The sequence below is a fragment of the Leucopleurus acutus genome (assembly GCF_964270905.1).
Source record: "Leucopleurus acutus genome assembly, chromosome: 3".
NCBI classification, from domain to species: Eukaryota; Metazoa; Chordata; class Mammalia; order Artiodactyla; family Delphinidae; genus Leucopleurus; species Leucopleurus acutus.
Window position 1 is genome coordinate 133682783 of NC_139145.1, and position 19367 is coordinate 133702149.

Genomic DNA, 19367 nt, shown 5'->3' on the forward strand with positions numbered 1-19367 from the left:
AAAGCTCCCATGAAGTAGGAGAGGAGGGATGATTGCCACCCTTTCACAGTCATAGATGGGGAAATAGGGGCCTTGGGAGGAGGCCGCTAAGGTCTACAAGCTCTCTGGGAATCTCTTGTTAATCAGGCTCCCTTGCTTTGTTGACTACTTGAGCTGGACCCTAGTCCAGTTATTTCGAAGGAGGTCAGGTGATGCAGATCTCTGAAAATAAAATGGTGACATATAACTTCCACTCTTTTGTTTTTATAAATTTATTTATTTTATTATAAATTTATTTATTTTATTATTATTTTTTTGGGCTGATTTGGGTCTTTGTTGCTGCGCATGGGCTTTTCTCTGTTTGCAGCGAGCAGGGGCTACTCTTCGTTGTGGTGTGCGGGCTTCTCATTGTGGTGGCTTCTCGTTGTGGAGCATGGGCTCTAGGCACACGGGCTTCAGTAGTTGCGGCATGCAGGCTCAGTAGTTGCGGCATGCAGTCTCAGTAGTTGTGGCACGCGGGCTCAGTAGTTGTGGCTCGCAGGCTCTAGAGCGCAGGCTCAGTAGTTGTGGTGCATGGGCTTAGTTGCTCCGCGGTATGTGGGGTCTTCCTGGACCAGGGATCGAACCGGTGTCCCCTGCATTGGCAAGCAGATTCTTAACCACTGTGCCACCAGGGAAGCCTTCCACCCACTGTTTTTAATTTCAAAGAATATTCTCAGCTGTATCATACTCCATGCCTTATATTTATTTTTGCTCTTCTTCTTTTCTCCTTTGACCCTTCTTAAAATATCTGTATATTCACTCAAATAGAAACTTTTACTGAGCTCTTCTGTGAAATATGAAATTAACGTATAGAGGGTGAAATTATAGAGGGCCTCGATGGCCAGCCAACTCTGTGGACACCCAGGAGCAAACGAGGAGGCAAATTAGGGCTGTAAGCAGAGGGCAGATTACCTCAACTCTATAGTTCGGTGGTTGGGTCAGTATCAGCTATTTAGATGTAAAGGTATAATGCAAAAGAAAAAGCTCAAATAGGTTTGTCATAGACCAAGAAATTTCTGGAGAAGCAAGCAGACCAGAGCAGCCATGCACTGCGTTTCACTGACTCGGAGCAGTGGAAATATTTAGCTGATGTGGATGTAGGCTCCAGCTTTTATTTCAGCCGCTGAACACACAGATGTCTCCTTGCCTTCCAGCGTTCACATTTATATACCACACTTAACCATTACGCCCCCCGCCCCAAATTCCTTAGGCAATGACTCACCTTGCTCCCCTAGGCATCTTGGCATCATGCGTCAGTCCCAGATTCAGGTGGAGATGTAGTCATTTAAATCCTCTCTGAGGACAGTCTTTGATAGCCAGAACTTCCCTGTCAATTCCTGACACCCAGAAATTAACTTCTGGTTAAAAATGTCTCTTAAAGAAAATACCCGACCATTGTTCTCCTCAGGCAGGGAGCCGAGCCCTGCACACTTTACAGTGCCTGGACTATTAGACCTGTGAAAACCACCTAGGTTGGCAGCAGGGTAGGGTTGCATGTAGCCAGTTGATGTGTTTAGTGACTCCCCTGGAGTTTGGCCAGATGCCAAAGATTCCAAATTTACTTGATTGTTCAGGAAAAGAGGAATGGGATGAGACTGTCCTTTTTTCAGTACAGTAAGGAATACACTAAAGTACTTTTCCCAGCACTGTCATATTGAGACTGTAACCCCAGAGTGTTTATATCACTGCCTGTTATGAAATTTCTATATAAAACACTACAACAGGAACCCAAGTACCTCTCAGTGGCAGTGCTTCAGCTTGGCTTCCCTCCCTGCCATAGAATGCCTTGTATCTGGGCCTTGCCCCCATCTCTGTGTTTAGATAGTGCTTGCCCCCATCTCTGTCTTACTCAGACCCTCTGACACCACCTACTTTCCTCAGCATTTGTACAGTCCCTCATCTGGCATTGACCGTACACTACCTAGCACTGTTGATGTTTTATGAAGATGTTTCTCAAACTGTGAATTAATGTGAGCATTGGGCAAATGGCCCATAAACTACATGAATCCTGCCTAATTTTAAGGTAGGATTTGAGATTTAAATTCAGGAACTCTGTGAATCCTAAAGATGGTAAAATTAAAGTCTAGAGAAGAATAAACTGAGGCCTGCCTTGCAGTGCTCTCCTGGCCAGGTCTCTCATCAGATGAAGGTGGAACAATACAATGTGCCTGGCTTGGTATTAGAAGCAATGTTTCAAAATAAGTAGACCAAGGTATATTTCTTTGTGTTGAGCATGCTGTTGCTAGTCTAATTCAGGGGTTGGCAGATTTTTTCAGTCACAGGTCAGATAATATTTAGGCTTTGTAAGCCAGGTGCAATCTCAGTCGCATATTCTTCTTTTTCAAATAGCCCTTTAAAAATGTGAAAATAATCCCTTGACTGTGGTTGAAAATGGGGGGGAACCCTCTTATTTTTTTTTAATATGATTTTTAAATTTTTATTTATTTATTTTATTTACTTATTTTTGGCTGCATTGGGTCTTCATTGCTGTGCGTGGGCTTTCTGTAGTTGCGGCGAGTGGGGGCTACTCTTCTTTGCAGTGCACGGGCTTCTCATCGCGGTGGCTTCTCTTGTTGTGGAGCACGGGCTCTAGGCATGCGGGCTTCAGTAGTTGTGGCGCGCAGGCTTCAGTAGTTGTGGCTCGCGGGCTCTAGAGTGCAGGCTCAGTAGTTGTGGTGCAAGGGCTTAGTTGCTCCGTGGCATGTGGGATCTTCCCGGACCAGGGCTTGAACCCGTGTCCCTTGCATTGGCAGGCGGATTCTTAACCACTGCACCACCAGGGAAGCCAGAAACCGTCTTATTTTAAGAATAAGTACAGTCATACCTTATTTTATTGTGCTTCACTTTATCACACTTCACAGATAGTACGTTCTTTGTAAACTGAAGATTTGTGGCAACCCTGCACCAAGCAAGTCTATGGGTGCATTTTTCCAATAGCATTTGCTCACTTCATGTCTCTGTATCACATTTTGGTAATTCTCAAAATATTTCAGACTTTTTCATTATTACTGTTATATCTGTGATCAGTGATCTTTGATATTACTGTTGCAAAAATATTACAACTCGCTGAAGGCTCAGATGATTGTTAGCATTTTTTAGCAAAGTATTTTTAAGGTATGTACTCTTTTTAAGACAAAATGCTATTGCACACTTAATGGACTGTACAGTATAGCGTAAACATAACTTGTATATGCACTGGGAAACCAGAAAATTCATGTGACTCTCTTTATTGCGATATTCACTCTACTGCAGTGGTCTGAAGCCAAACCCACAATATCTCCAAGGTATGCCCGTATTAAGAGACTTTATGAGGCAATAGCATTTTATAGTTAAGTGTTACAAGGTCAGTCTCGGAAAGGCAAAATAAAAATAAACCAGCTTCAAAAAATACCTTGTTCAACAATCAAATTTTAAAAATGAGGTTGTACAACTAGATCCTTTAATGGAAGCTAAATTTTTTTTTTCCTTCAGAAGTTTTAGACAACAAAAGAAAGGTGATATCCTACTCTTCAGTGATAATAAAATAATGGAAGAATGTTTATGTAGTGTCATAGACATTGAGTTTCCTTACTTTTTAAAAAAGTGTAATTTTTTACACAAAAAGAAAAATGTGTACAGCTTCTTTTTTCCAGCGTGGTCCTGTGCACTGGGAATTCCTCACTGTTTATTCTGACAACGTCATCTGTGTGACCCATATCGTGAGGCTCTTCATAAAGTGACCCACAAGTGTTAGCTCTGTGTTTTGGGGGAGGCCTCTCTGCACTTGCCAGTGAAGCATTTGCTGCCTGCACGGTGGAGCTTCTTCCTACAACGCTCCTCTCTGGGCTTGAATATCTAGTTATTTTGAGCAAATTGACTCCTGTCCTTTTTGCCCGAAAGAATAAAAACATTGCCTTTATGAATCTCTAGTAATATCCCAGCTAAGCAGCTTTTCTTTCTTTAAAAATATCAGGCATAGTAGCTTATTTTCAACCCATTTTCAGTAGGTTTTACTTTGCTAAGAGAGATTGGACACTTTATCCTGCATTGAGCCGTAAGATTTACATGGGGTTTTCCTGACCAGAAGCCCTACCTGGAAGAGTGGCATTTGCTCATTTTGGAGGCAAAAACTACCCCTGAAACCTTCCTTTTCACGAAGGCCAGTGGTGAGGCCTGGTTTCAGTGAGAGCGTTCCTTGGAGGATATTGGTGGAGTGTGGCGACAAGGCTAATTCTCTTCAAACTAGTTTCTGCTTTCTGAAACTGGGCTCTGCAGTCAGTGGTTGTAACTGATTTGCTCTGAGCTCTTGATTTGACTCACTGGTCAGGTTCAAGACAGGGAGGGATAGACAGACCTCACCGCAGTCTCCTTTGGGCCTTGAGGTTAACGCTCTCTCCCTATCACATCCTCGTGTGGTATTTGTCTCTCCTCCTCCTTTTAATAGGTGAAAATGGGGGGAGGGAGGAGTGTAAAGGTTAGTGAAGCATATGCTGTATCTTTGTCTTTCCTGTTAACTCTTTTTCATTTCCCAACTTGTGTCTCCTGGAAATCCAAGGCCTGTTGCATTTTCCTGTATGTTAGAGCAGGGATGCCACCAGGCAGGCTCATGTGTTCCTTTTATAAACATGACTGTTCTCTTAAATATTTCAGGACAGTGTTCAAATTGGTGGGGGAGGTAGGCATAGGAGTCCTTTATACGCGAGCGAAGACTGAACACCTAACTGGGGATTCTCCCCCATCCATTCTCTCTCCTTGGCTCACCCTTGTGTTAATTCCCTTTGCTTCCCCTCTTAAAAACTTAGTTACCACTGCAAATCCAGCTCAGTGTAAATCCCTGGATTAGGCCCTCTTTTCTACCTGCCTCTTTATGTCTACAAGTCTTCCACTGCTGACTGGAGTTTTGTGGATTGCCTTAGTAATGAAACTCGCCAGCTGCATTTGTTTTCATCCTTTGTTCCTTTGCTGTCCTGCACTGGGGCTTCATGAATCCTGTACTATCACAGTGTGAAGCTTTTGCTTCTGGGAAGCACCTCAGTGAACTGCTGCAGGTCATTGCTTTTGTTCTGCTGTTTCCACCTTGTCTTTTATTTCTAGTTGTGAACTTTCTATTTTGGAGCTTTTTCCTTCACCAGAAAGTTGGATGATAGGATTGGGAGGGATCCAGAGGCTAGAATCTCTCATCAAGCAGCACCCCCTTCCCCCCAATGAAATACCCACTGGGCAAGTCAGTTAGCTAGGCCAAAGTGAAGCATGTTCAGCGAAGAATGTTAGAATGGGCCTGAGAGAATGACAGATGAGTCATTTGGCTTAGGGGCTCACACCCTTGTACTGTTTGCAGAAAAAAAGTCATAGAAGTAAATCCCATGCCTAGTGCCACAGTTCTCTTGTAATGGTGCCTTCAGTGGACATTTAGTATGTTTGTTCTGATGTGGGATTTTATTTTTCTAAGTTTTTCTCCTTGTTTGAACCCAGGTGTACAAGCAGCCTGTTTTCCTTTTCATTTGAAACGTACATTTTTAAAAACTAAAACTATCATTTGAGTCGCAGAAATTCAAATTTTAAAATAAAACAAAACAGGATTTTGGTTAAACACACAGAGAGGAGGCTGTTAACTGGCTTTTTTTTTTTTTGCGGTACGTGGGCCTCACTGTTGTGGCCTCTCCCATGGCGGAGCACAGGCTCTGGATGCGCAGGCTCAGTGGCCATGGCTCACGGGCCCAGCCGCTCCGCGGCATGTGGGATCTTCCCGGACCGGGGCACGAACCCGTGTCTCCTGCATCGGCAGGCGGACTCTCAACCACTGTGCCACCAGGGAAGCCCAAAACTTTTTTTTTTTTTTAAACATCTTTATTGGAGTATAATTGCCTTACAATGGTGTGTTAGTTTCTGCTTTATAACAAAGTGAATCAGCTGTACATATACATATATCCACATATCTCCTCCCTCTTTGCATCTCCCTCCCTCCCTCCCTCCCTATCCCACCCCTCTAGGTGGTCACAAAGCACCGAGCTGATCTCCCTGTGCTATGCGGCTGCTTCCCACTAGCTATTTTACATTTGGTAGTGTATATGTGTCCATGCCACTCTCACTTGGTCCCAGCTTACCCTTCCCCCTCCCCGTGTCAAGTCCATTCTCTAGTAGGTCTGCGTCTTTTTTATCTTTTGGTTGTAAGCAGCTGACTTACGTATATCTCCTAGAGGAGAGGATGGTTTATAGTAAAGACATACATGGATTAGAACAGGCACACCAACAGGAACAGAACTTTTCCATGTGTCTCACTGACCACCTGGTTTTTTACAGTGTGGCTGCCACTCCACACCGTGGCTGCTTCATTCTTTTCTATTAAATGGCTCATTCTTATCTAACCATAGCTTTTGCTTCCTCTTTAGTTTGCAAGTAGCCTATCATGTATCCATTAGGTGCCATTTCTACAACTTCTGAAAATAGAGAACTCCTTTTTACTCCCAGTGTAAATCCCAGAGGGCACATTACAGCCCAGCAGATTTCTAGGTCAAGCCTGTCATAAGTCATACTCAGTGCCCTCCCAGAAAATAAGGCAGGGCTATGTGGTCCCCTTCAATTTTGTCTGTGGATCAGCAGTTTCCCCCAGAGGGAAAACTGAAAGCTTTTTAAAAAAATTAATTATTATTTTTGGGCAGCGTTGGTCTTTGTTGCTGCACGTGGGCTTTCTCTAGTTGCGGAGAGCGGGGGCTGCTCTTCGTTGCGGTGTGCGGGCTTCAGTAGTTGCAGCTCATGGGCTCTATGGTGCACGGGCTTCAGCAGTTGTGGCTCATGGGCTCTAGGGTGCATGGGCTCAGTAGTTGTGGCTCATGGGCTCTAGGGCGCAGGCTCAGTAGTACTGGCGCACGGGCTTAGTTGCTCTGCTGTACGTGGGATCTTCCCGGACCAGGGCTTGAACCTGTGTCCCCTGCATTGGCAGGCGGATTCTTAAACCACTGTGCCACCAGGGAAGCCTGGGAGAATTGAAAATTGTAGATGCTGCCACTGAACCAGTCTGGTACCATATACAACATTGGATATGGAGTTCTGTAAGTTCTAAATCTTAAGAGATAAGCAATTGAATGCCTTACCTCTAATGGGTTTAATGCACATGTGATTAACATATGCATGTGTGGGAAGAAGGGAAACAGTGGAGATTGCAAAGGCAGGGACCTACAGAGCCTTTTTATTATCAGCTCTGGCATTAAAGCATGAGTTGTCCCTGTATCTAGTTCTAATATAACAGTGCTGAGAAGCATCAGGTAGTCAGTTTCTCTGAGACAGTTAGGGAAAGATGGAGGAATGGAGACTTCTTTTTAATGAAACATACATACTTTCTTCTCCCCTCTCAAAGGACAAGGAGTAGAATTAAAAAAGTTATAAATCCACGAAGTCAAAGAATGCAAAACGAGACAATAAGCAAGAGGTAAAGATTCTGGAAAGCAGTTAAATGAGTGGTAGGAGGAAGCCAAGTCTCTAGTGCCTCCAGAGAGAGGGAGCTTAAAAGATCTGCACTGCAGAAGCTGAGAAAGGATGAGGAAGAGGAGCCACAAGAAAGACAGCATGGTGTGCTTTGTTGGACCTGCTCGTGTAGAACAGAGTTTTGGCTGGAAACGCGGGAGGGGAGTTGTCGAGGTCTGGAGTTGTTCAGGGCATGTCAACTGTGGAACTCAGTTGACCCAAGGTTCAAGAAACTCAGTGTTTACCGCCTTGGGGTCTACTGAAATGGAAGAGTCTTCCCAGGGAAGAGCAGGGCTAGAGGTGGTGCCCAGCTTTTGTAGAGCTACACTGAGTACCCTGGACCCAGGGAAACACAGAACAGGCATATAGGAAGCACACTCAATTAACCAACCTCACCCAGAGCTGAGAACTGTTCTGTGACCAGAGCCTGCACTCAGGCCATACGGCCGTTAGTCAGCAGAAGAGCCAGAACACAGAGTGGAGCACAAGGTTAGGTGTATGATCACAACTGGGGAATCCCAGAGCTCCCACAGGGGGAGTGGCCTCTGGATCCACACCAAGGGGACCATCTGTACTTGGGTAGACGTGTAAGAAGAAACTAAGTACTTAGAGGATAAAGGGTTCACCTCAAGTATACTGCAACTTATTTGATTACTGACCATAAGTGAATGTTACTTTCACAGGGATGTTGAGGAAGAGACTGGGGCAAATTAATACTTATTTAACAGATGTCTGCAGGCTACCTAGAGTCAAAGTCAGGGTTCTTTCAAAGGAAAGTATTGTTAGAGGGGTTTTAGAATCTTAAGTGAGGGAGAGCCTTGAAAGCCCTGTCTCTGAGTTTCCTTTAGGGTAGGACTAGCTTTACAACCATTTTAGAGTTTTTTTTTTTTTGCTTTTTGGTTTTTTTTTATTGCTATGTCGCTAGCAGGGATGGGTGCAGTTCTCCCTAAGATGTCTGCATTCATGTAAGTATTTGTAATTCTTAGGTATATGTTTTTATAGTCTAAATAACCCATGCCTTTAACCCTTACCTGAAAAGGTGGCTTAAGAAGAGGGTCAGTTAAACTTTATATATGAAACTTGGCTTCAGCCCTAGTCAAGGAACTATCCTCCTTAAAATGAACAAAAAGTTTCCAATAAAAATAGAACTAATGAGGTGAAATCTTATCTGGCATAGCTGTGGTACCTAACTGGGCTTCAGTTGGCACATGTCAACTTTGCCCCAACCAGAACCAACTATCTTCCCAACTCTAGAATCTTGAGACAAGCCTCTTACTCCTTACGTTTTTATAGCTTCAACAACAACAAACAAAAAAAGGGAAGAGGAGCTCTACAGAAAGCCAGTAGCACTTCAGCCAGTTAAGGAGTCCAACTCAGTTAAACAACTGGTATGCTCTTTTAGGGTTAGATGTTTATACTATAAAGTACTTGATAAAATTAGACAACCTCTGGGGCTTTGCCAGGTGCTGAGAACTGAACACACATAGCAGTGCCCAAAGAACTGGAAATGGATTTGTGTATCTATTTTAAATAGGCAGCGTCAGTGGGTACAGCCACATAATTAAATGCAGTCCTCAGAAAACAGTTTAAGTATATGAGCCATAAATTACTGAGCAGAGTTTTAAAAAATGAATATTAAGAAGTATATTCTTATTGGATAGAAGTTAGGAAAATTTTTGTTTTACAAAAATGAGACCATATTGGCTGAAAGGAGTTCATAGGAAACTATTCCAAATTCATTCTACATTACAATCTTTAGGGATGCACCCAAAATCAGAGGCAGGCTGACAATGGCAAAGGCAAGATTCTCAGGTCTGATTAGAAAAGTCATAGAACTTAAAGGGTACAGGTGCTATTGAAAGAATAGACTCCTTTACTGGATCAGGACTAAACTACAAACTGTATTATTTACTTAGGCAGATTATTGTATTTACTTATAAATACAGATTATTTATTTAGTCTCAGTTGCTCTGTTAAATAATTTGAGGCCAGAGGAGCTCTCAAGTAAATTGTTTGGGTGAATTAAGCAAATTTCGTTCCTAGATGGCTGGCTAGAAAATACAGTAGCTTGGCCCAGGGTAAGGGCAACCTGTGCTCAGAATGCTAGCAGTTGATCCCAAGACTCTACACTAATGACAGTTATAATTCAAACTGCAAGGTGAGGAGCTGCCCCCTGAAATCCTAGAAGGTCTGAAACACTTACCTTGTTCATAATTTGAAGAGTGGTGGTAATAGTTTTTATTTTTTAAATTTTTTATCCTTTTGGTTTTGTTTTGGGATTAATTTTTAGGTATTAATGAGTACAAGAATGCTTGCCTAAAGCCCTGTTCCATGTATATAGTAAATCACAGATTATTTAATGAATATTAATATTTTGTGACTATCATTGTAAACATCAACCCTTTAACAATGTGGTGATAATTAATATAAAACATAGTCTCCAGTTGGTATGTTAAGCTCTTTTCTTTATTTTTATCTTTTCTGTTAGCTTTATCTTCAAGCCAGGATGAAGGGAGACTGGGCAAGACTCTTACGCCCTACACTGCAATTTGGTCTTGTTGCTGCGTCCATTTATGTGGGCCTTTCTCGAGTTTCTGATTACAAACACCACTGGAGTGATGTGTTGACCGGACTCATTCAAGGAGCTCTGGTTGCAGTATTAGTTGTAAGTATACAGGGCAGCAGCCTACATCCTGATACTGAGAAACACTTGGATAAATAAGTAGAAAAAAATGTCCCAATGAGAAAAGTATGCTAAGGCAGAGAATGTGGCTCAATAATTGCTACTGGGTGAGGACCCCAACGTTATTAAAAGTCATTTTAGGATAGATAGCAAATAATACCTACGTTACTTACTCTTCGCAAGTTATTTAAAAATTTACTAATTTTTTTTTTAATTGTAAAAAGCTCTGGCTATAAAGTGTTTTTAGTATGAATTGGAAAAAACAAAAAAAACCAAAACTAATCTACATGAGGAATGACACTTTCATTAAGGGCTAGCAGAGTGAAGCCATCTGCCCAGTACATAACAGAGCAACTCTCAGAATGTCCTTAACAAAAATTCCTGTTAGCCACTAATTTATTCGTACCCTTAACCTGTACCCTGTAAAGTATATCCTTTTGTTTATATTTTGCACATTGCTTATTGCAACTTTGTATACGGTTTAAACTTATTTAAAATTGTATCATTAAATACTTTGCCCCATTCTAAATGTTACCTGTTCTATACAGGCTGTATATGTATCAGATTTCTTCAAGGAGAGAAATTCTCCTTTTAAAGAAAGAAAAGAAGAGGACTCTCATACAACTCTGCATGAAACACCAACGACAGGGAATCACTATCGGAACACTCACCAACCTTGAAGGTGGCAGAGTGCCCAGATGAAGCTGGCCTGCTTTCTAAAGGAAAATGATTGCAACCAGAAGGCAAGAGGATGCGTCCTTCTTCCCAGTATACAAGCCTTTAAGGGGACTGCTGCTACTGTAACTCTTGGATGCCCACTTTACCTGTGTGTATATAGTTACATTTAACACAATGGTTATCTAATAGCTCTAAGTTCGTTACAAAAAATTTCAAGCCTTTCACTAAAACAAATGCCCCACCTGTACATTTTTTTATTAAAAAAATGTAATGCTTATGTACAACTGTGTATGTAATATGCTTTCTTAGAATGATGCTTGATTTAAATATAATACATCAGACAGGTGGTGAACAATTTAAAATCCCACATTCCTTTAGCTGACTCTTTATAGGTAGAGGCTGGCAGCAAACACAATATCTCTCTTGATTTTGGTGATTCCTAAGAGAAAAGAAAATATAGTTTAAATTCTCAAGACCACAAAGAATGTAATTCTTCTCCCCTGGGGTTTTGAAGACAGCACAACAATCCTGATTAAATTTGGTGAGAGGGCAAGCCTGGAAAATACAAAACCTTGCTTGCCTGAAGGACACCTAGAGGAGTTCACAGCCACCTCTGAGAGATGGGAAACTTAGAAACCAGACCCCTGTTCTCATGACTCTTGAATCTAAAGTACCCCGTGCGTGCGGGGGTGTCTAAAATTATTCAGAAAGACCAGACCAGAGGGACTAAGCTGTCCAAGAAGTTAGTTGACCCAAAAGCATGAATTTTTCAGCCTGCAATGGAAGGCACTATATTTCAGTTACCATGTGAAATTCTTTCTGGACTAAGGACAAACACATTTTATCATATAGAAGTTTACAAAACTAGACTTAACCCTGGAGTGATTAAATAGGTCTGCCTCTCTTTAACAATGTTGAAGATATAAGCAGCTTTCATAAGCTTCTTAAGGCGCTGAGTTGCCAGCAGAATCACCAGGTTTGACTGTGAGCAGCTGGTAACTCAGAGCAACTATGTGGCTGCTCTTCTTTGATGTTTTAACTCATAGTCCTTTCTCTTGGCCAGCATTCAGATGGAATGAATGAAATTATTTGCAAGCATGTATGCCTCTCCCCATTACTACCTCCTTGGTCTAGCCATTCTTTCCTGATCTGGTCTTCCTGCTTCCACCTTGCTAATCTACAGACTTGCCTGTGATGCAACAGCAAGAACTGCCTTGTGAAACCCAAGTCAGAGCACATCACTCCTGTGTTCAAAACCTCCAATCATTTCAGAGGAAAAAGCTGAGGGCTGGGAGCTACATGACCATTTCTTTTCTTCCTCCAACCCCTACTATTCTACTCATTGTTCAGCTGTGCTCCATCCACACTGGCCTCTTGTTGCTTAAGTATATCAAGTGTCTATGAAGGACCTAAATGCCACCTTCTGAGTAGGGGACCCTAGGCCATCGTATCCAACCTCCAATTCCCTACTGTCTCTTCCTTTGTTTTTATTGCTACCTGATATATTTTAATTGTTGACTTGTTTACTGTCCACCTCCCTGCACTAGAATGTGAGCCCCATTAAGGCAGGGGTTTGTATCTTTTTTGTTCACTGCTGTATTCCCTGGTGCTTAAAACAATGTCTGGCACACAATAAGTGCACAATAAATATTTTGAGATTTTATATATATTCATTTACAAACTTTTTCCAACACACACACACACACTGATATTTTCTTTGGACACTACTACATGGCCCTTCATGGCAATCCAGTGAAGAGCATCTGAAAATGTTCTCCTAGGTTGTGGTCAAGAGCTCAAGTCTCAACAGGATTTGCCTAAATTATTAGAAAAAGCTTATGGGCTGGATACTGACCTTCTGAAAATTTATTTTCCAGCTCAGTGTTTCCAATGGCTTTTGCTGCTTGACACATTTGTCGAAGTAGTTCTTCCAGGCGCCTCATACAACGAATTATGCTGCCTGGACAGAAAAGGAAACAAATCACTTGTAAAGTGTAAATAATCAGGAATAGCAGAACTTTTGTGAAGACGCAAGGAAGGTGAACATGGGATGATTTAACTGATTGATAGTACTTTGAGGGACTTCTCCTGCAGTAAACCAGTAGTAAACTTGACTGGTGACTGCTAGGCACCAGGAAGGCTACAAAGATGAAAAGTTTAATTCCCATCCTTGACTAATGGTAGAGAGAGTCATGGATTTATTATAATGTGTTCACACTTGCTCTTAGAGAGGTAAGTAAACAAAATGCCCTGGGAGCACAGGAGAGAGCAACATGGGTGAAAGGTAGCAAAGGTGACATATAACTTGGGTCTCTTATGAATGAGGTCCCTGTCAGGCAGTGACAAGGGAAGATCACTGAGACAATGTAGAAAAGCAGCTATTCAAGGACCCTGAGTGTGGCCTACTACGGCCTCTGGATACTATCCTGTGAAGAGAATGCAACAGGGAATTTTTAAGCAGGGGAATAACAGGATCAGATTTGTCAATTTTAAAGGTGCAATCAGTCATTCTTCTGGTTTCATTAGTGCTTTCATTAGTGCTTTCATTAGTGCTTTCCTCACACAATGTGTCCTCAATGAAGCATAAAAGAGATCAGTCTCTTCCCACTGGATGTGACTCCGTCTGAGACAAGTGTTTGCATCAAAGGTGAAGTTGTAAAGAGTTTCACTTCTGTCAGACTTGCACAAGGAGGGGCCCTGAGATCCTTCCTCTTAAGTGCCACCTGCCTAAGTTTAAAACCCTTGGATTTAATTTTTAATGTCTGAAATACATTAGGAATATCAGTTCTCTCTGATATGCAAGCTGTTAACTCACACTTCAGGTCCTTATTTAACTCCTTGCAACACTGGAAGAATTCATTAACATGTATCAAGCTCTTGTAATACACTCGATGCGCAGTGTTGAGGGCTCCTTTTTACCTTTTAATGCCTTGCACATTATGGTACAGTGTGCCCAAGGGAGAAAAACAGTAGAGAGATTTAACTCATAAAGCAGAATGGAATTTGAGCTTAGACAAAGGCGAAAATATAAGCCATGTACCTAAGAGAGTCATTAGGATTCAGCAGGAAATGCCCATGTACATGTACAGCACCTTTTCTCTCTGAGAAAATGTTGCGCGAGGGCCTGGGCTGATAAGGACAACATGCCTGGTTTCTGAACCCACCTATGGGCCAGAGCAAGCAGAACACAAAGATGCTAGTTCACAGCAAGAGGTTTATGGGATGAGATTGGTCAACAAGAGGACCACCAGCACGTATGTCAACTTGAAAGATCAATGGGGATACCTCTCTTAAAAGGATGCTATCATCTCCTACTTATGGGATGTTCACCTAATCTAGACTTGGTTATAAAAGGAGTGAGCTGAGACACCTGGAGTTAGAGGAAAGAAGACTGGATGGTGACCTGGATACTAGGAAAGATTCAGCTAAGTAATTAGCTCTATGATCTAGGCCCTTACTCTACTCTTATTTCCCCTTCTCATTTGTAAGGTAAATGACGATAAATGCAATTTAAACAGAGGGCTTACTTTACCTAACTGGATTTGTCTCACTTGAGATATGAGATGCACAAATTCTGTGACAGGGGCAAAGCTCTAAAGGAATGTAAGGTCTTAATACAGTCCTTAAACCAAAATATTCAAAGTTCATACTTTATTGTCCTTCCTCTTCTCCCATTAGAAGGTCCATGGAGTTCTTGGAGAAGTAGGGTCAAGACTGACATCTCACCTCCACATCTACACACATCTTACAATAACCCTGGCCTTCTTATTATAGGAGAGTAAAGTAATTAATGTTTATAATAAGACTTAGGCATCAAGGAAAGGTGAAATAAGGCTGAGCATGTTTCAAGAAAAAAGGGTTAGAAAAGGGTTATGTCCAACATTTTCTGAGTACTTACTTTGTGGCAGGTCTATAATCTATGTTTTGTGTAAATTTTCTTGTTTGACCCTTACAGTTCCATGAGACAAGTACTGTTATCCCTATTTTACAAAGAGGGAAAAGAAGCTCAGAGAAATTATAACTTGACCAAGGTCAGAGCCGGGAGTATATGATGGAGTCAGGATTTAAATCTAGACAGTTAGATTCTACAGCCTAAGCATTTAACCATATTATACTATAGTACCTCACAAACATGATTTATCTATATTTTCTATAATAAATGTATTACTTTCATAAATTTCAGTTTTAATTAAATTCAGTTTATACATTTAAAATAATCGAGAAAAAATTGTAAATATTTAGTAAGATTTTCAGGTCATACTCTAAGCTCCTCACTTCTGTTATAAATCTTCATTGCCAGATAATGCCAAAGAATTTGCAGTAATGGGTTTCAAGAAGTAGGAAGTAGTGGCAATTGGCAAGTAGGATCCAGTCACAAAGAGTCTGTTTTCTTAATTCGGCAATCAGAGTAATGACTTGTGATAATTTCAGTGAAATGGGGGACTAGGTTACTATGGCTCAAGAAGGAAATGGGAGGTAGGGAGTTGAAGATGGTCTATTCTCGACTACTCTTTCCAAGCCTGGCTTGTGAAAGGATTGAGGGATTGAGGATGATGATGACAACAAGATAACTTACTAAAAAATGATGGCAGCAGCTAACACTTACTACTTTGTGCCAGGCACTGTACTAAAGGCTCTACATGCATGATATTAACCTCACAATACGAGATAAGAGCTATTATTATTACCATTTTATAGCTAAGGAAACAGGCACAGTTAAGTAACTTTCCCAGGATCATTCATCTAGTGAGTGGGTAGGATTTAAGACCAGGACCAGTGCTCTTAAACACTGTATGTTATGTTGGTAGCTGGAGAAGACGTGGATGAGAAATATAAACATATTCGTATGCTAAAATGGCAGCAGAAAGGATGTGACTCAAGACTGCAAAGGTGCAGAAAACAGTGGAAGGCGGCCCTGGAACTGAGTGCAATTTCCTCTGAAGAGGAAAATAAGGGAAAGGATATATGCCATGAATTTCTCGGTTAAGACAGGCCTAGTGGCATCTCCCTTTCCTCTGAAGCAGGAGTGATCACCTAGAAATCTGGGGCAAAGTTGAGGTAGATGCTTAAGAGAGCAGTGAGGATCTGGAATTGCCTCTACGAGAAGTCTCAGAGCCAGAGAGAAGTCCTGCATGGAGGACATAGTCTCTGGACGTGGACCAGGGATTACATGCATGATGTTAACCTCACAATACGAGATACGAACTATTACTCTTCCCACTTTATAGCTAAGCAAACTAAGTAGTAGATGGCATCTACTACTTGAGGGACTGTACTAGCAAGCTGTGGGCAAGACTACACGAGGTAGTGTTCAAAGTGTACCCAGCCGGTGCTCAACAGTCTCTCCTCCTCCTGCTACTTCTATTATTACTAGGTTTAATGTGATTCTGAGGTTACAGACTGTGGCTTTTGATGACACCAAATCATACAATTATTCTCCAGCAGAACTCTGCTGTGAAAGTACAGGAATAGAGAAAGTGAATTATTAGACTGATCCAGGTTGGTGGTGCATAAGGCAGATGGGAAAACAAGAATATCAGTTGCTTCCTAATTCTCTCTCCATGACTAGAAAAAAGGAACTGTGGTTCAGAAGGAAAGTTCTCTAAGCAGTGGCTGTGTCCTCTCCACAGCAGGTCTCCAAGAGAATGAGGAAGCAGCTATGTGATATCTACCTGGTGTTTACTTCCTGTTACTGAGATAACTCATTCTGACACCAATAAACTATATTAAGATTTTGAAAATTAACAGAACAAACACTGCTTCTTTTACTAGCAACCTTTAACAGAAGAAAATAGTGATTTCACTGAAGATGTTGTTTCCAAGTAGGAGGAGACTGTCGTTAGCCACATCCAACATTCTACTACCATTTTACAAATGAGAAACCCTAGAGGTGGTTAATGCCTTTCAGGTTCAGGTTAACAGTTTTACATCTAGGTTTAGAAAAGAAATCTGACACCCTCATTGGAAATGGCAGAGATAACCGTATTAGCCACCCTTTACAGCAATGGCTTCCCTTTAAACTTTGAGGCTAAGAGTTCATGGAAGAAGAATCTTGGACCTTTACAAGCTGAAACCTTTATAAAAGTTGAAGATACTAGTTTGTTTTTGCTGTGACCGTGGCTGAGAAAATTATGAACAGACAGGACCAGGGAAGGAGAAAGCTCAATTAATGGCCTAAATGAGGAAGAGGAAGAGGGAGAGGGAGAGGGAGAGGGAGGGGGAGGGGGAGGGGGAGGGGGAGGGAGAGAAAGCAGGTCTGAATGGCATCTGGAGGACAGTTACCTGGGTGAGACAGGATAAAAATGCACAAAACAGCCTGAAGTTGCAATGGGGGAAAGGATGGGGCTGAAATCAAAACCATGAAGCAAACACAACCAACCAGCTTTACAAATATGGGTAAGAAGAGGACTAGCCTATTCCCTAGGAACAGGAGGCTGCCAGATGGACACCAGCCACTGTAGGATCAGAAGGGAGCATCTCCTAGCTCCACTGGTAAATTCATGACTTGAGAAATGGATAGCACCTTTATCTCTTCCCCTGGATGAGTGTTGCAGCTCCTACTCCCTCTTCCATTGGGCCCCCATGTGCAGGCACAAGCGACACAACAAGGGCACGTAAGGAGCCTATCCCCCACCCACTGCATCCCAGGAGGAACGGTGCTCCTCTACTGCTTAAAAATCTTTTGATACCATTAATGCAAATGCTAGTAGGAGCACTGGTGAGTCTGTTTCAGTCCTGATTCAAACATAAGGTTCTGGATGGTCCATGTGTGATATTTCTGTATTAGGATAATCACTTGTAGACCCTACGTTTTATCTTTAAAGGTGGTATTTCACAAACTTCAGTCATTAGCGTATCACTCATTTTTGCTGTAACACTTTTAACTTAAGTAAATGAAAGCTGCTCACTTATTTTTTATAAATAGGCCATAATTATAAAAACAACGGTTACAAAAACAAAACAATGCTATCAATTCCAGCTAGATACTATTGCCAACAAAAAGTTGATCACCCAGACATATTATAGGCACCTCAAACTCAACAGTTCCCAAAAGTAAACTCAATACTTTCCTTCCAAATCATTTCTATTAACATATTAAAAACTTTAAGTTTACTCTTCTATAAAGTGGAGATAACAAGAATTCCTATACCTGATGGGGTTATTGTGAGAAATGAATGAAATAATCCATGTAGGGTGCTTCACAAGTGTCAGTAACACAATAGGAGCTCAATAAATGTTGGCTATATTTGTTATTTCTGTTCTCAGGTGCTAGGGATGCTGAGCTCCAGTCCTGCTCTCACTGAAAGAGGAAATACAGTCGCAGTAACTTCTGGGTGTCTAGAGACAGGGTGGGGGCTGGAATGGAGAAGGTAATGAATATTGCATGACTCATGCAGCCAGATATTAAATGTGTATTTTGCAAACACTTCTATTTGAAGAGAATTAAATTAGGTAATGGTTAAAAATGTAAATATATATAGGACTTTAAAAAGGAACAGAGTGTATTTCACAGGTCATTTAGAATTGAAAAGAAATCCTTTATAAAACTGCTGTGCAGGGCATCGGAGAGCCAGGTACCCTGGCTCACAAACTCTGTTTTGACTGATTTCAAATGTGTACTGGGAATCACAGATAACCTGATATTGTTTTGGTATTTCTACAAATTGAGAAACTCATGTTAATAGCCAGGATCTGCAAAAGCTATCAGAGGCCCAACCACATGAAGTATATTGCTAAGATAAGCTAAAGAAACTAAACGCACATCTGAGCGAGCAAACACTGCCACACTTTGTAAGCACTCCCACTCAATTTCTGGAAAATGAGTTCTGACAGTTTCAGATGACATGAGAACAATTAAGAAAATGAGGCCAGGCGGTACAGGGTTGCACATACAATGGCTGTGGCTGCTGACCTCAGTCTTGTCAACAAATCACCGTGTGTGTACAAACACTGTCCATAGCTGCCTGCAGCGTAAAGGGGATGAATGAAGCCTACCATGAAGAAGTGAATTACCCAGCATACCTACGTACTGCAGTTCTCTGTAATACAAGGGTTCTCCTTACTCCCAGTTTTGAAAATCATTCCGCCTCATCAATTAGGACCACCTAGATTAAGTGTTAGATAAGAGATACAAAGCTATTACCCATCCCCCAGGCTATCTGAAGCTGACCAGAAACAGAAACATACACACTAACAACCTAATGGTTTGTTACAAATCTTTTTTTCTGGTCTTGCCAGAGTGTAAAGCAAAACTGAATTCTTACTAGTCATTGCCCCTTTTTTTTTTCTTGCTGTACGTGGGCCTCTCACTGTTGTGGCCTCTCCCGTTGCGGAGGAGCACAGGCTCCGGACGCGCAGGCTCAGCGGCCATGGCTCACGGGCCCAGCCGCTCCGCGGCATGTGGGATCCTCCCGGACCGGGGCACGAACCCGTGTCCCCTGCATTGGCAGGCGGACTCTCAACCACTGCGCCACCAGGGAAGCCCTAGTCATTGCCTTTTGAAGAAAAATTGTGGTAAAATACACATAAAATTTACCACTTTAAA

General features: G+C 41.8%; 2 protein-coding genes across 3 annotated transcripts in view; one reads left to right on the forward strand and one right to left on the reverse strand.

Annotated features, from left to right (window-relative positions):
• PLPP1 (phospholipid phosphatase 1) overlaps positions 1-12489 on the forward strand; it is a 122089-nt gene extending 109600 nt beyond the window's left edge. For both annotated transcript variants that reach the window (XM_082836805.1, XM_082836806.1), the window contains exons 5-6: positions 9950-10126; positions 10693-12489. In XM_082836805.1, coding sequence (XP_082692931.1) covers positions 9950-10126; positions 10693-10824 — 309 coding nt within the window. In that variant the 3' untranslated portion in view covers positions 10825-12489. The remainder of the gene's footprint in view (positions 1-9949; positions 10127-10692) is intronic.
• Positions 11150-19367, reverse strand: part of MTREX (Mtr4 exosome RNA helicase) — a 136596-nt gene continuing 128378 nt past the window's right edge. The window contains exons 26-27 of the mRNA XM_082836795.1: positions 12678-12782; positions 11150-11261 (exon numbers count right to left, since the gene is read on the reverse strand). Coding sequence (XP_082692921.1) covers positions 11209-11261; positions 12678-12782 — 158 coding nt within the window. The 3' untranslated portion in view covers positions 11150-11208. The remainder of the gene's footprint in view (positions 11262-12677; positions 12783-19367) is intronic.